We start from the raw sequence: 14,563 nt of genomic DNA on the forward strand, positions 1-14,563 counted from the left end.
CCACAATTTTCCTGGTTTGCTTTCTTATGCAACGCACTCGGTTTCTTGTCTATCAGAGAATGGATGTTCTCAGGTGGGCATGTAGAGAATTCCTACAAGAATAATAAATATCCTGTCAATAATATTGCCCAGTTCCACAGTCACCTGTATTTGAGGATTTCAACCTGTCAGGATTCTACAAACTAAAATTTGTTAAAGTTCCAGTGCACTTGAGAGGAGAAGGGGTAGATAGACTTTTCCACAAGGTCAGAAATATGGAGGTAATAAGCAAAGTAAGTTACTTTCCCAAAACGACAGAACTCATCAGATGGCAAACTAATTAAACCCTAATCCAGCAAAGCCCTTAGTGCGTATGAACTTTACAGCATGTGAATAATGACAATGAAATCAAATACTTAACCTGACCTACATTCTTAAGAAAATTACTAAACAGCATATGCCACACTACCTGATGCAAATCCACACAAACTAATGCAGATATCAGTATCCATCTAACCAGCTGAGCGCTGAGGAGCTGAAACGAGCGGTGAGGGGGCTGAGGTGGGCAATGAGGGGCAGAGGGAGATGCTGAGGGGAGCGCTGAGGGGCTGGGACGAGCGGTGAGGGCTGACGAGCTCTGAGGTCACTGAGGGGCTGCGGCGGGGGCGGAGCGGGCACTGAGGGGCTGAGGCGGGAATTGAGGAGCTCAGGCGGACACCGAGGGGCTGCGGCGGGCACCGAAGGGCTCGGGGGGACACCGAGGGGCAGCGGCGGGCACCGAAGGGCTCGGGGGGACACCGAGGGGCTGCAGCGGGCACTGAGGGGCTGCGGCGAGGGCGGAGCGGGCGCGCCCGCGGCCCCGTTGGCCGCGCATGTACCGCGCGGTGATTGCCCGGCGAGAGCGGCGGGGCGGGCCCGGCCGCCTCCCGCCTCCCTCTCTCCCTCCCTCCGTCCGTCCCTCCCGCCGCTCCCCCGCCGCCGCAGCCTCGCCTGCCGGCCTCCCCGATGCCGAGGGATGGATAGAGCGGCTGCCCTGCGAGCCGCCGGCATGCTGGAGAGGAAGGAGCGGAGCGGCGGCGAGGCGGCGGGGCCGCGGGGCTTGCCGGCCGTGCGGAGCACGCTGCAGCAGTGCGGGCTGCTGCAGGACCTCATCGACATCTCGCTCTCCAACCTGCGCGGGCTCCGCACCAAGTGCGCCGCGTCCAACGACCTCACGCAGCAGGAGATCCGCACGCTGGAGGTACGGGCCGGGCGGGCGGAGCGGGGCCTGCCCCTCCCGCCGCCCTGTCCCCGCAGCGCCGGGGCCGCGCCCGCGCCTTCCCCCGCGGGCGAGGGCTGCTGGCGGCGGGCAGGGAGGGCGGGACGCCCCCGCAGCCCCGTCCGCGGGTCGGTGGTGCCGGCCCGCCGCGGGGCCCCGGCCGGGAGGGCGCGGGCGGAGCCGGTGCCGGCGGAGCGCGGGCAGGTGCGGGGACAGCGCCCGCAGCCGCGGCTGCCCCGCGCCGGGGGCGGGTTCGCGAGGCCGTGTGGGGCCTGCGCTGGCTCCCGTGTCGCTGCGGAGCGGGATGCGATGGGGGCTCCGGGCTCCCCGGCAGGAGGTGCGTCCCCACGGCGCTGTCCTGGGAAGCCGTGAGGACTCCGCTTTCCCTTGGTGTCTACTCCTGATGGTTCCTGCCCTCTGCTCCAGGCCTGTCTCTCTATCCCTGGCTCGGTTTCACTGATCTAATCCGATCCTCCTTTTCCCTCCGTTGTTGTGGCTCAGACAGCATCACGGACCAGGCTGGAGAGACGTTGTGCTGTTTAGAAATACTACACAAAACTCTTCATGCACAAAACATGTGCTGTTGTGATGCTCTCAAAGAAGAGCTGGATCTGTACTGTACATAAGTCTGCATAAGAAAAGGAGTGTATTTAAAAAGGAGTATATATTATTTTTCCTTAGTTCATTTGACCTTTAGGTAATTAAATGACGTTTCCTTTTACCTTCTGTGCAGGTAGTGTTGCTCTAAGTAAACAATCCCCTCCTGTCCCCTTCTTTGATTCAAGTTTGATGTGAAGGCTAATGCTCCTTTTCTGTACCTGGTGCTGGAGGCTGTGGAGCTGGATAGAGTATTGGGCCTTTAGGAAGACAGATCATCACAACACTGTAACTGTAACAAACCTACATGCTGCAAAATCCATCACATGAGAAATGAAGGGTGGGAAAAAAACTGTGAAACAATAGGTGGTAGGTAGCTTTTGGCACAACCTCATGGAAATCTATCATTCTTCCTTTTTTCTTCCTCTGCCTTTTTTGTGTGTTTTTGTTTGTTTATTTTGTTTTGTAGGATGTTTTGGTTTGGTTTGTTCTCTTTTTTTACCAAATTTACAGCTCTTTTCTTCCTGCTGCCACCTCCAAATAGCATTCCAAGGGCTATTCTTTCTCAAATAATATTTGTATAGGCTTTTGGCAGCCCTACTGACAGCCTTTTTAATGCCCAAACAATATCAATCAGCATCATTTCGGAAAATGATCATCACTGTTTTGATAGTGGACCTGTTCTAAAAGGAAACCTTTATTCACAAAGGATAAAGGCCTTCTATCATCTTCAGGTTCTTCTTAAAGCAACAAAAGCTGTCTCTAGCAATAGTTGTTGACTGTGTGCACTCAGTCCTCTTCAGCATTTATCTGGTTAAACAAATGGGTGCCACACTCACTGATGATCATAAATTTATGATCAGAAAAAATCTTAGCTGAAAAAAATCTCTTTGATGCACGGTCCAGTATGTGATTTCTCTGGGAGTTGAACCAAGTGCTGGATCTCTGCCCACATGTGGAGCCATGGGCACAGCACAGACTCCGTGCCCTTTGTGCCGTTCAGTTGCTGCACCAAGACACACGTCAGGCACAGCCCGAGCTGCACAGCCCGAGCTGTGCCTCACTCCCTGTGCCAGGCTGGGGCTGCAGAGCCAGACTGCAGGAGCTGAGTGTCTGTGGTTGCTTCCCCAGGCTGTCCTTCCTCAGGGAGCTCCCGAGGGAGGTGGGCCCAGTGCTGTCCCAGGTACCAGGTATGATTCCTATGCCTTGGTTCACGTGTCAGCAATGCCAGTGTGGCCACATGTGTTTGCCTGTTGGATCATGTCAGCAGAGACCCCCTGGTCCTGCACAGAGCCGGGGTGCTGCTGCTTTGACTGTGGGCAGCTCCTCAGGAGTCTGTAGTTGAGCCAGCACCTGGGAGCTGGGGGATCTCAGGGCCTGCTGTGCTTCCCTGGTGGCCTTGGCGAGTCACCACATGGCTCTGTGGGTCATGGTTAGTGGTGCTGCTGGTGCAGCTGCTGGGCCTGCGAGCCACGTCTGTGGGTCTGAATCCTCATGGGACTTCTCCTCTGGGCAGAAACTTTTTCATGGAGAAAGAGTGATGAAAAATTACTTGCATCAATGTAACTGCTAAACTGTGTAGCGAAGCCGCAAAGAAATTATAAAACTTAAGAGAGGTAAAAGCAGCAGACTGGAAGGAGAAAGCAGTAGTTTGGGAAGGGAGGAGATTTGATTTTGGAAGTTGAAGAAGTAGTTCCTGAGGTTGAATTCAAGGCTGCTCTGTGTGATTTGAATATACTAAGTCAAATATACTAAGTCAAAAATCAGTGTCTTGATTTCACTTGTTATTGTTCAAAGAGATAAAAAGGCAGGGAAGTTTCTACAATGCGATTTGTACATAGCTCATACATCTCTGGAAGTTGTGTAATGTCTAGTTTTCATGTCAAAACCATGAATGTAACAGGTGAAGGGATATCTCCCAGAGCACAATCTTGTGTATCTGAACTCAGACACTCACAGCACCACGCGTGGGGTGGGTCCTGTCAGGTGGACGTGGCTGTCTCTGTACCAGTTCAGGTACTTCTGATCCCAGGGGTAGCACAGCTCTGAAGTAAAGTTCTGGAGGTAGTTGTAATGTGAGTGGAATGCACAGCCCAACACACCAGTGCAGGTTCATCTAAATGCTTGTGTTGTTCTCTGCACTGGACACACGAGCTTGCTCCGTTTGGTGCCGCTTCCCTCGGTGCCTGTTCCCAGCTCAGGTGGTGTCACTTACACCACATGGCTCACCCTGTGTGTGTCACCACGTCAGGAACAGCAGCCTGACCCAGGGAACTCGAGCGCATGCTTAGGTCCCTCCCAGTTTACTGAAGTGCTCTAGGTCTTTCCTCATTCCTCTTGCCTATAAGGTCTTCTCAAAATAAAGCACATGGTAGATAAGGACTTCAAACTGGGGCCTTGACAGGTACAGATTTGCATCATGGTGGCTCAGATGAGTGCAGGGAGAACTTTCTGTAATGCAGGAAGGAGGGGAAACAAAGGGCTGTGGGAATTGCTTGCAAAGAATATGTTGAGTGTAGATGTGTTGTGTGAGCTGACTCTGTTTCACATGTATGAAGGCTGTTTCTTAGAAGGGCAGGGAGTTTCCCTGTAGTGAAAAGTAGATTCTGTTAGTTTGGTTATTAGCAGACTGGGTTCTCTGATGCCACAAGGACTGGTAATTTTTTTAAAGTTTTATGTGTTATACCCAATAAGTGCTTGAGTGTTTTTCTTTCTACCCAGTGCTGGGCTGTGCTTTCAGTTCTGTCCTAGCAGGTTTACTCACTTCTGAAGTTGACTACAAAACTGAAATGGAAAATCATGGTAATTTTAACCCATACGTAAGAGAGCAAGAAATGTCTTGCCATGTGGTGAGCATCCAGTGTTGTTTCCAAGCATCCTTGGAAAGAAATAGCTCTGTCAGCCTTTACCTCTGTCCCTACACTAATCCCTTGCGTGACTCTTAAATTGGTTTCACAATCTTAGAAGCATATTATTTTTAGCCTTTTTTTTTTTTGTGAAAGCAGTATCTTTCTGGATTCATTTTCTGGCTGGGAAGCTGATGATGGGACTGGATATCTGTAGTGAAGCACTTCTAACTTCCAACTGCAGCTCAAGGCAGTCTGTTGGAGGTGAGGAGGAGAATAAAGTCCTGGGTCCTGTTGGCAGAGAAGGTTCCTGTGGTTTCTCAGTCGGTTCTGCTGGAAACAGCTGGTTTGGATAGCTGTGGGAATTCCCAGGCCAAGTGAGACACCTTCCCCCAGCCCTTTAACTGCAGCAAAGGTGAGGCAGCACCAGGCTGAACCGAGACCTAGGGTGGGTTTAGACTGCAGCTGTATTTTCTCCTGCCGTGGTTCTGGCCTCCCAAGGTGACTGCAGTGCTCCTGGCAGGGCAGCTGCCTCCACGCTGGTCATGGTGGGAGGGTCAGGGTGGGGCAGGAGCACACACTGCTGTGTTCTGCCTGGGCTTTGAGAACAAGTGTCCTCCAGGCTCCCTGGCTGGACTCAGTCGGTGAGAGACCCTCCTGCCTGTGTGCAGAGATCACTTGGACTTTTTCCTCGGGAATGTCTTCTGTTCAGCACCTCCAGAGAGCAGAGCACCAGATCAGAAAGTCTGACTCCACCTGTGCTGTGTCACAATAAGTCAGTCTACTCTGCACAGATCAGTTGTTCACAGTGGCTGAATGATACCTGTGTATTAAATCTGTTTGAACTTGCTTTGGCATTATCTTGATTCATTTGGCAGTTTGTCCAGAAAAGGCTTATCTTACCAAGCAATCTCTGAACAGAAACAAATGCTTTGAAAATGGGGGGGAGGCATGAGAGGAGAGGAAGAAGAATTGTAATGGTCCACACTTGCAGACTGGAAGTGGTGTGCATAAGGAAAGGACCACTGTCTCTTTATAAATTGGAAGAAGTGGGAGTAGTGAATATTTCAGGCCAAACTCCGACCTGTAGCCACATGTTTGTGTGCCTTGTTCAGCTGAAAGGACTTCCTTTCCCAGCAGGTCTTATGTAAGAGAAGAAGAAAATCTCTTACTTCATCTTACTTTTTGCATATATGTAACACATTTGTTTTCCTTAAAGGTGTCTTCTGGTTTTGTAGGACTTTCTTTTTCTTAAATTTGTGCACTTGTACCAGATAGGCTTCAACAGAGGTTCTGTTTCACTTGGAAGGAGAGGGAACCATATAGTATTATCCAGTCTGTGGACATCATCTGTCCTTTGTGACAGGGTGTTTCTGTGTATGATCAGAATTTGTACACCATAATGAGATTTAGCACATCTCCTACCATTGTTTTTATAAATTTTGGCACAAAAAGTCAGCAGCAGTGTTTTAAGTTACCCAGAGTTCCCAGGACAAGCTCTGCTGAGCAGCTTATCATCAACATAAAGATATGACTGTTCACTTTTCTGTCAGGTTCTGGGTACTCCTCACCTTGGGCTGGATTCTGTGATGCACTGATTGGGAAGCAAGAAAGGAAGTGTCAGGGTGAGCCTCTGTGCTGCCTGTGCCTCTCTAAGGCTGCCTGTGTGGCCACTGGATTATGGTGAAGCAGAGTCCTTCCTGCTCATCTTTGTGCAGTCAGCTTGGAGACCCTTCTCAGCACCGGGGGTCAGTAAAGGAGCTCAGCAGGGCTGGAGGTGGGAGCTCTGTCTGTCTGTGCCCACCCACACCGACAGGAGCCCACAGTGCCAGACAAGCCTCAGTCTGCACATATGATTTCTGACCATTCTGGCATGCACAGAATTGATCTGATCAGGGAAGCAGCTGCTGTGAACCCCAGCTGTGTCCAGTGAACTCTGGGATGTGACCGAGCTTGCACAGGTCCCACCTGCACAGAACTTGGGCTGCTCCTCGAGTTCAGCTGCTGTGACCTGCACTTTACCCGAGGAAAGCCCCAAGCAGATCCAGCTGCGTGCCAGTGACAGATTTACAGCTCTGAGTCAGCAGGGGGTACACAAATTTATCACCTGGTTTGTTCGGAAATAGGAACACTTAACAAAGAAGTCATGTGACACACCAAATTATTTAGGGAATAGATAAGCTTAAAACGATATTTCCAACGTAGCCTATGTAATCTGTCAGATGCTTGAGGGATAAACCCTCACCTTTCCTCTAAGGCTAAGATTTCTTATCCTTGTTTTCAGCTTATAGGGATTTTTTTTTTTTTAATAAAAGGAAAATGGTACTGAAGGCAGTCCTGACTCTGCTACTGTTTTGGAGCTTGGAGAACGTATTGCCTGGGCTACTGCTGTGGTGAAAGGCACAGGGTGATGTGTGGATGACACCACCCAGCCATACTGACTCAGCTGGCTCTCAGCCTTCCCTCCCTGCTCCTTTCTCACTCCCAGGGAGCAATCCCACACAGTAGGCACTACCAGCAGCACAGGGTTGCCACAGCAGGCAAAGCAGAGGGACAGAGGCTCTCTGAGTCTGGAAACACACCTTCTCCAAAAGAAATGGGGCATTTTTCCAAGACATAACTTGTGAGCAGTTGTGCACAGAAGTGTTGTGGGCACTCCTGCTTCTTGGTGGGAGTCTGCACCCAAGTCAGACTAGCACAACATGATTAGGAAACAGTTTGGCATTCTGGCTTGGCTGTCCCTGCAGCCAGTCCTCACTGGCATAGCCCCCAGAATCTAGGACAGGATCAATCCCAAGTTAAACTACATAAACTCTGTCTTGCTTGGAAGACAGGTCTTTTGCCTTAAGCCAGAGCTGCCCAGAGCTCCTGTGCCACCTCCAGATCCCAGAGGCACGTCCCAGCCAGCTGTGCTCCCACGAGGCAATCACTGGTGCCTCAGCCTGTGCTAGGTGACAGTCACCTGTTCTGTGGCTGAGCTCACTCTCTATGTTGTAAATCTGCTTTTTGCACCATCTGTTTAAACTGAACCCTGGAGCACTGCTGGGGTGGGAACTCAAATTGTAGCTTAGGCCCTGCTCTCCCTGGGTGTGAGTGTATCACAGCCCAGGCTCATCACGGATGCCTGGTGTTCATTCTTCTCTAAGTGCAGCACACGTGTCTGAACTCTGAGCTATTAGGGCTGTAGGTAAATGGAAGATCCAAATCTCATTGGACTTAATTACCTGAGCTCGAGACTGTTCAGAACTTGGCTTTAAAGTTAAAATATAGTTGTCATTTCTGTATGTATTCTAAAGTGAACAGAGGCCAGGTCTCTCACTCCTTTTCTGCTTAGTGAGAAAATCTAGTTTGTTTTGTGTGCATCTTGGGGAAGCAGAGAGGAATCCCAGGACACTTCATCAGCAGAGTAAGGAATCCTGCTTTGATCGGGACTGTGGAGTGCCTCTGATAGGATGATTAGTAGTTATCCCACATGGAAGAGCTCTGAGCAGAAGCTGTGATCTCCTCTTTAGAGCAGTAATTATCATGGCACTGAGGAATGCTGCTGGGATGCAGCAGATCCAGGCTCTGAGCTGGTCTGATCTGCTGCTGCCAGAGCAGGTCGTTGACCCCAGTGCAGAGCAGGCAGGCAGGAGCCACGGGCTGGGGCCTTGCAAATCTTCAGAAGCCTTCTGCAAGTAAGTTTAGCAGGGCAGGCAAGCACTTTCCTGCTCTGTTCTGCTCCCCTTGCATGCTTCTAAAACATGGGTTTGTTGATTTATCAAAGAACTTTCACTTCTGTTTGAAGCAATCTAAATTTGGAAAGGAAGTCTCGAGCTCCTCATTGCTGCTGTGTGGGGGTTATTGTTGAGGCCTGCAGGTTCCAGTGTGGAGGTTTTATTTTTAGTTATTAATGGTGTTGAATAAATTGGAGAGAAGAAATAATGATGTTTTACAGATTCAGAACTTCAGCCAGGCATCACCACTAAAAGATACTGCCAGGGGAGGTAAATGGATCTGTCAGTGAGTGCAGTCCTGGGGAGATGTGTGTCTGTGCCCCTTCTGCTGCCTCCAGAGTTCTCAGAGAACCTCTCCACACCTGCATCCTATCATGGGGAATTTTTTAGCAACATTTTTCATCTTCCAGAGCAGTGTTTTCCTTTTACTTCTAGCATAAGCTAGAGGACTAAATCCTACTTTAGGATACAGTTACATAGCTCCTCTAAAATAAGCTGAAGTAGTGAGATTTTGTTGTTTAAAGCTTCCTGAGTTTTTTAGATGTCTCCTTCTTAGAAACTGTTCTTCATCTGCCAAGCAAAACATTTCAGCTTGCAGGCCTTTTGTCTTTCTCACCAAAACTGAAACTTTCCACAAAGTAAAACATTTCTTATGAAGCTTTCTAACTTTAATTTCCCATCATTTCTATAGAGACAGTTCTGAGTGCCTCTGACAGCATCAGCCAGTAGTATCAAATTCTCTGAGTGCAGATCAGATGCAGTGTTTTCACTGTAGTGAGTTCTGGAAGCTGTACCCTTGACTATCCTCCCCTGTTTCAAGGAAACAACAGACTAAAATCCACAGGTATTGTTCTGAGGAGATTGATCTATCTGGGGAGATCTACACAGGCCTTCAGCCTTCTCCCTTTGGAAGAAGAAAGGTTTCAGGTTTTTCTTTCTCTTTTTCCTGTGGAACAGAAGGGTGTCTGGAAGAGCTCTGGAAGAGCCAATGTGAGCACAAACACCAAAGACTCTCAGCATTTGTTCACACAACTAAGCTGGGAGAAACCCCAGAGCAGATCTCAAAGGGCTTGTCAGCCCCATCCACATTCAGGCAGGATATTATGTGTGTTGAAACTGGTTTGGTCTTGCTTTGTGGGTCAAGTGTAATATTTGTAGAACCATTGGCTGACTGCTGAAGGCCTGATTTAAGCAGGGTTGCATTGGTGGGGTTTTGTCTGGGTATAACGAGGCAGAGTTTCCATGGGACACCTCTCGGTGCCCCCTAAATTCCTGGGCCATTGGCAGTCATGGCTGGAGACTTGAGAGCAATCTGTGGAAACCTGGGTTTGGAAGGAGAAAGGAGAGCTACTGTAATCTGGATCTTTAGCTATTGCACTGAAACACTGCCTGGGTTTGTGCTGAGACTGCATTTGTAGGAAATACAGTCCTGCTTTGGAAGAAGATGTTTTCTGTACTGATGTTGAACATACCTCTGTAGCAGTAATTACCTATTTACCTCTAAGTGAGCCTTATCAGTTCTCACCTGCCAGCCTGTAACTGGAGGTGTAGCTAACCTAGCAAGAGCTACCTGAATACTTCTGCTAGGGTGACACTAGTATTTAGCTTTTGATTCTTATGGAAACTAAACCTACCACACTATTCTGCTGCCAAGGCAGGTTCCAGTTCCACTGATGTGTTCTTTCCCTATGTTTTTCTACTGTGCTATTCAAATTGCCTCAGTTGCCAAGAATAACGAGTTTGGGGTTTGAGGTGAAGAGCTTTGAAGTTAATGGACACCTCACAACATAAGATTTCCAGCTGAAGGTGGGAGAGTCCATCCCTGCAGTGAGTGAGCAGTGAGTGTGCTGGCAGCAGGGGCAGTGCTGGAGCTGGAGCCTGTGGCTGTGTCAGGTGCTCTCTGCAGCTCCTCTGCACTCCAGTCCCTCTGCCTTTGCCATGTTCTTTAATGAAGGGGCAGATCAATTTTATTAACAGATTTGCAGTGTCCTTTCAAACTGTTGTGCCAAAAGAGGATATTTTTCTCATTGTTAGAGATTAGTGCTGTGCATCACAAGAGCTTGGAGCCTGCTGGGGAGTTTACAGAGACACCCATGCTCGTTTCTGGCCGCCTTCATTATGCTAACTTAGCCAGGACTAGCTAAATCCTTCTGCTAGGCTTAACCTGCATCCTCTGTCCAGTTCTCTTAATGCAAAATGCTTCTGGTTCTTCATCTTTCCTAGGCAGGGCTCCCCGATGTACCTTCAGTGGCTCCTGCCTGTGGCCGAGTGGCCTGTCCTGCGTGCCCGTTCCCACAGTGTGTGTTCCCTCAGCTCTGCCCCAGCACCAGGCTTTGTCCTCTGGCCCAGCACTGCCACAGCCTCTCTGAGGCCCCACAGCCATGGCCTGACTCAGCAATTGGGCACAGTTCTGGCTTGATCTTTCCTGCAGCTGGAACACCAAGGTGCAGGGGGAAGGGGAAGCACGTGAGCAAAGGCATGGTCTGATCCCTGCCTCTCCCTTTCACTCCCATGGATCCTCCACAGAAATAGGCTGGCTCAGCCTCTTTGGTCTTCCTGTGTTCCTGATGGGGAGCCTGGTGTGAGGGCTCTGCCATTCCAGGCATGGCCCCTTTATGCAAGAATAAAGTCTCCACATTCAAACTGTATTTTGCAGGGTGGGTTAGCAGCGTGGCCTGTGGCAGCCTTCCTGCCAGAGCCTCCGTGGTGTGGGAACAGCATCAGTGAGCTCTGCAAGTCTCTGCATTGCTGGGATTCTTTAGAGTTCTGAGTGCAGAGCCTTCAGCCTCTTCATGCTCTGAGATTTATCTGACCTCAAACTCTTGACAGAGGACATTGGGAAAGTTGGAGAGACACCCTGATGCATGAGGGATTTTGAAATTTATCTGTAAGAAATGGTCATTTCTTTGGGGAAAATTCCTCTGAGTTTTTCCTCCAAGAAGCCCTGGTGCCACCCCTGTTTGCAGGGAGGGTGCAGTGTGGCTCCCAAGCTGCAAAACTCAGCCCTCTGCTTGGTGGGTCTCCAGCTTGGCAGTGGTAATTTGTGAAGTGCTGGGATGGTCCAACAACTGCCCCCTTCCCAATCCCAGTGTGACTCACTGCAAACAGCTCACAGCTTCTCCGAGGTCAGGGTGGACAACACAGCACAGCTTTGCTTTGATCTCGTGTGGCTGCCCCAGAATCACACTGAATTCCTCTGAAGGCCTGTCTCTGAGCAATGGATTCTCTTCCCCCAACTGGGATGGACTTCATTCTACAGACTACAAAAGTCTGTATTTTCTTCAGTAAGTTTGAGCTTCATGCAAAACTTTGAACTGGGTGATACTCATTTGAACTTTGAGGCAACTCTAGATTTATACTTAATTCCCTGATGTTAGTCCATATCTCTTCTTAGATTTGAGGTAAGAAATAGAGCTCTTTTCTTCCTCAGAGGTTGAAATACATGGAGAAACCTGCTGTAAGCTGTGCTCCTTTACCTCAAAGCACATATGATTTGCAGCAAGGTAGTCATTACGTTCCTATAATGTGTTGTCCTCTATTATTTAACCCATAAAACATATATTTCACAGCACAGCAGATACACAGCTTTAAAGCTAATGCCCTTGCAAAGTCTATTGTACTGGCTTCTCAGTACTGAAGTCATTAACAGCCTGACTGCTAACACCAGTCCTCTCAGCAGCTTTCATGAAGAAGACTGCTGGTTCTGGGACTCAGGCCATTCTGAGCCTTACCTGCTGTCTGCTGCTCATCACTGAAAGATGCAGCAACTACTGCAACCTCTCTGCCTGAGAGATGAGGTACTTACTGTCCAGGTGCCCAAACGGTACCCGTGGGGACAGGCAGTGCTCCTGCTGTCACTTCTGATGCCCAAAGGCAGAATGAGGGAATAAGCTCCAGAGCAGACAGAACCACACAGGTGGAGATCACCACAGCTCAGTGCAGATTAAGGTACCTTCTAAATTATTTTCTCATGTTCCGATGAGCCTCTGCTTGCCATCTGCCCCTTACACAGTCGTCATATCATTGTCTGTTCTCTCAGAGACAATTTAATTAGATCTTCTTTCAGTAGGTTTTAATCAAGCGTTATGGGGTTGCTGGTGAATAATTTACAGCCGTATCACTTGATGGAACACTCGCTCTGCTGAAGGTATCACATAAGTGACATCTGGAGCAAAGAGTGCAGCTGGCTTTGACTGAGGACCCCACTTATGTTCCTCGGGGTTGTCTAGTTGACATCAGACAAATGTTGGGTTATGTGAGCCCACTTTCCTTTACAGGAGGAGAAACTGAATGTGACTGTGCTGAAAACAAAGGAGTTGAAGCAGTTTAAAACTAGGGTAAGAGCTGAATTTAGCTCTAGTCTCTGCTGGCTCAGTTCTTTTATAAGTGCCTTTCAAGGCTGAATACCTTAAGCAGCGTGGCCTTGACCCTCACTTGAAGCTCCAGCTATTTAAACACAAGTACTGTTGTACTGTCTTCAGACTTGATCTGATATTAAAGTGTGTTGTGAATGGGGAAGGCAGTAAAATACAACACTTAAGTAGCAAAGGATAATAAACTGAGAAGGTGGATATTTTTAGAATACAGAAGGATTCTCTTCTGCCTTATTTCACCCGTCCCTTAAGGTGGTGAAAATTTTACAGCTGTAAGATATCCTTTCTTTTCTCAGCTTGTTGACTGCATGTTTCAGCAGCATTGCTTTTGGTCCAGCTGAGCTCCCGTTCTGTGTGACAGCCCCAGTGTGGGAGGGTACCAGCCTGCCTGTCCCAAGGATACCTGGAACTTTACAGCAACAGCCGTTCAGCTCTTTCACAGCATCGAGAATCAACACTTAAGGTCTTTCTCTGAATTTGTAAGTGCTTGAACCTTTTCCTGAGACTACTAATGAGCTGTTAATACAGTTGGGAATCAAGAATTGCATGTAGGAAAGCGACTCCACCATTACCCAACCCACGTGTTCTTTCAGTGGGAAAGTGCAGTTGTTTGACTTCAGGAAATGATGTTCAGGGAGGTCCTGGAAACCCCCCAAGAGACCAACAGACAATTTAGCAGGTCATTGTATCTCGTTGGAGATCATCGTTTGTCATGAGCCCTTTGTGAAAGACAAGGCTAATTTACAATCTTATTGTGTAGAAATCCTGGATGTGTCAGCACGCTTTGAAAGGCTCCTCAGGAGGAACAATCGGGGTGAGAAGTTGTGTACTCTACAGTTCCCCTGCAATAAGAGGGAGGACTGCCTATACTCAACCCATGCTCTTTGATCCTTCCTCATTCTCCAGAAGGACCAAAGACAAGAAGGGAGTTTTAATGTTGGCGAGTGAAAAGCTAAGCATATTACAGGCTCACTGAGAGGAACTGAAAGCAGTCTGCCTATTCATGAGAGGTTTCTACTAGCCATGGTTTTCTAACTTCTCTTGGCAAGCAGCTCGGGCAGACACATTTCAGAGAAAGTGCTTCTAGTCCCCATTTTATTTAGTGTTTGGGACAGGACAAAGTGGACGTGGGGACTAGAAGGGACTTAACTGCACCTGCACTGTGCTGTCATTCTCACAGTGCTGTTGCAGATGGCCTGGCTGGGAGACAAAGGGAGCCTTAGCATTGCTTGTCTGGGTTAGATATCTGGGGCACACTCCTGGCAGGTTATCTGCTGGTCTCAAGGTTCAGGTTCAAGGGAAACCATATAGTAGTTGGCTTTATAGGCTGGTCCCTCTACTTTCAGCTGCTGTGGAACCCAGAAGTGTTTTCCACTCTGTCTCCCATTGCTGTTGGTTTCATATAGATCACCCCTGGTCTGAAGCCTTGTGCAGCTGTAGGAGGGTCTTTGCCTTTGTGGCAGAAGGCACATGCTGCTCCCTGTCACTGAGCCTTCCCCTCCCCCAGGCCTGGCTATCACTTATGCAACGTGATCTAACCCAGAGTGGCTGGGAACCGATGGTCCAGAGTTCATTTCCAGTTATTATTATAGTACAGTCAGGCTGGATCGAGGTACTCATTTCCAGCACAGAACATATACCCTTTGAAGGCACAAACAGCCTCCAGGGCAGTTTTACTGAGCTTCATACACAGGGGTTTCAGCTACACAGCAAAAGCAAGCGAGAGTCAAAGCACTGCAAGAAACTGGTTCAGGAGTCACCCACACTGACCTGTTCAGGAGTCACCCACACTGA

At 49.0% G+C, this 14,563-nt stretch overlaps 1 protein-coding gene across 1 annotated transcript in view; it reads left to right on the top strand.

Annotated features, from left to right (window-relative positions):
• Positions 1 to 979: 979 nt before the first annotated feature.
• Positions 980 to 14,563, top strand: part of KSR1 (kinase suppressor of ras 1) — a 50,063-nt gene continuing 36,479 nt past the window's right edge. Inside the window, 1 exon segment of the mRNA XM_027660428.1 lies at positions 980 to 1,219. Within this exon segment, the coding sequence (XP_027516229.1) occupies positions 995 to 1,219 (225 nt within the window). The 5' untranslated portion in view covers positions 980 to 994.

Source organism: Corapipo altera, unplaced genomic scaffold (genome assembly GCF_003945725.1).
Source record: "Corapipo altera isolate COAL_440 unplaced genomic scaffold, ASM394572v1 271, whole genome shotgun sequence".
Taxonomy (NCBI): Eukaryota; Metazoa; Chordata; class Aves; order Passeriformes; family Pipridae; genus Corapipo; species Corapipo altera.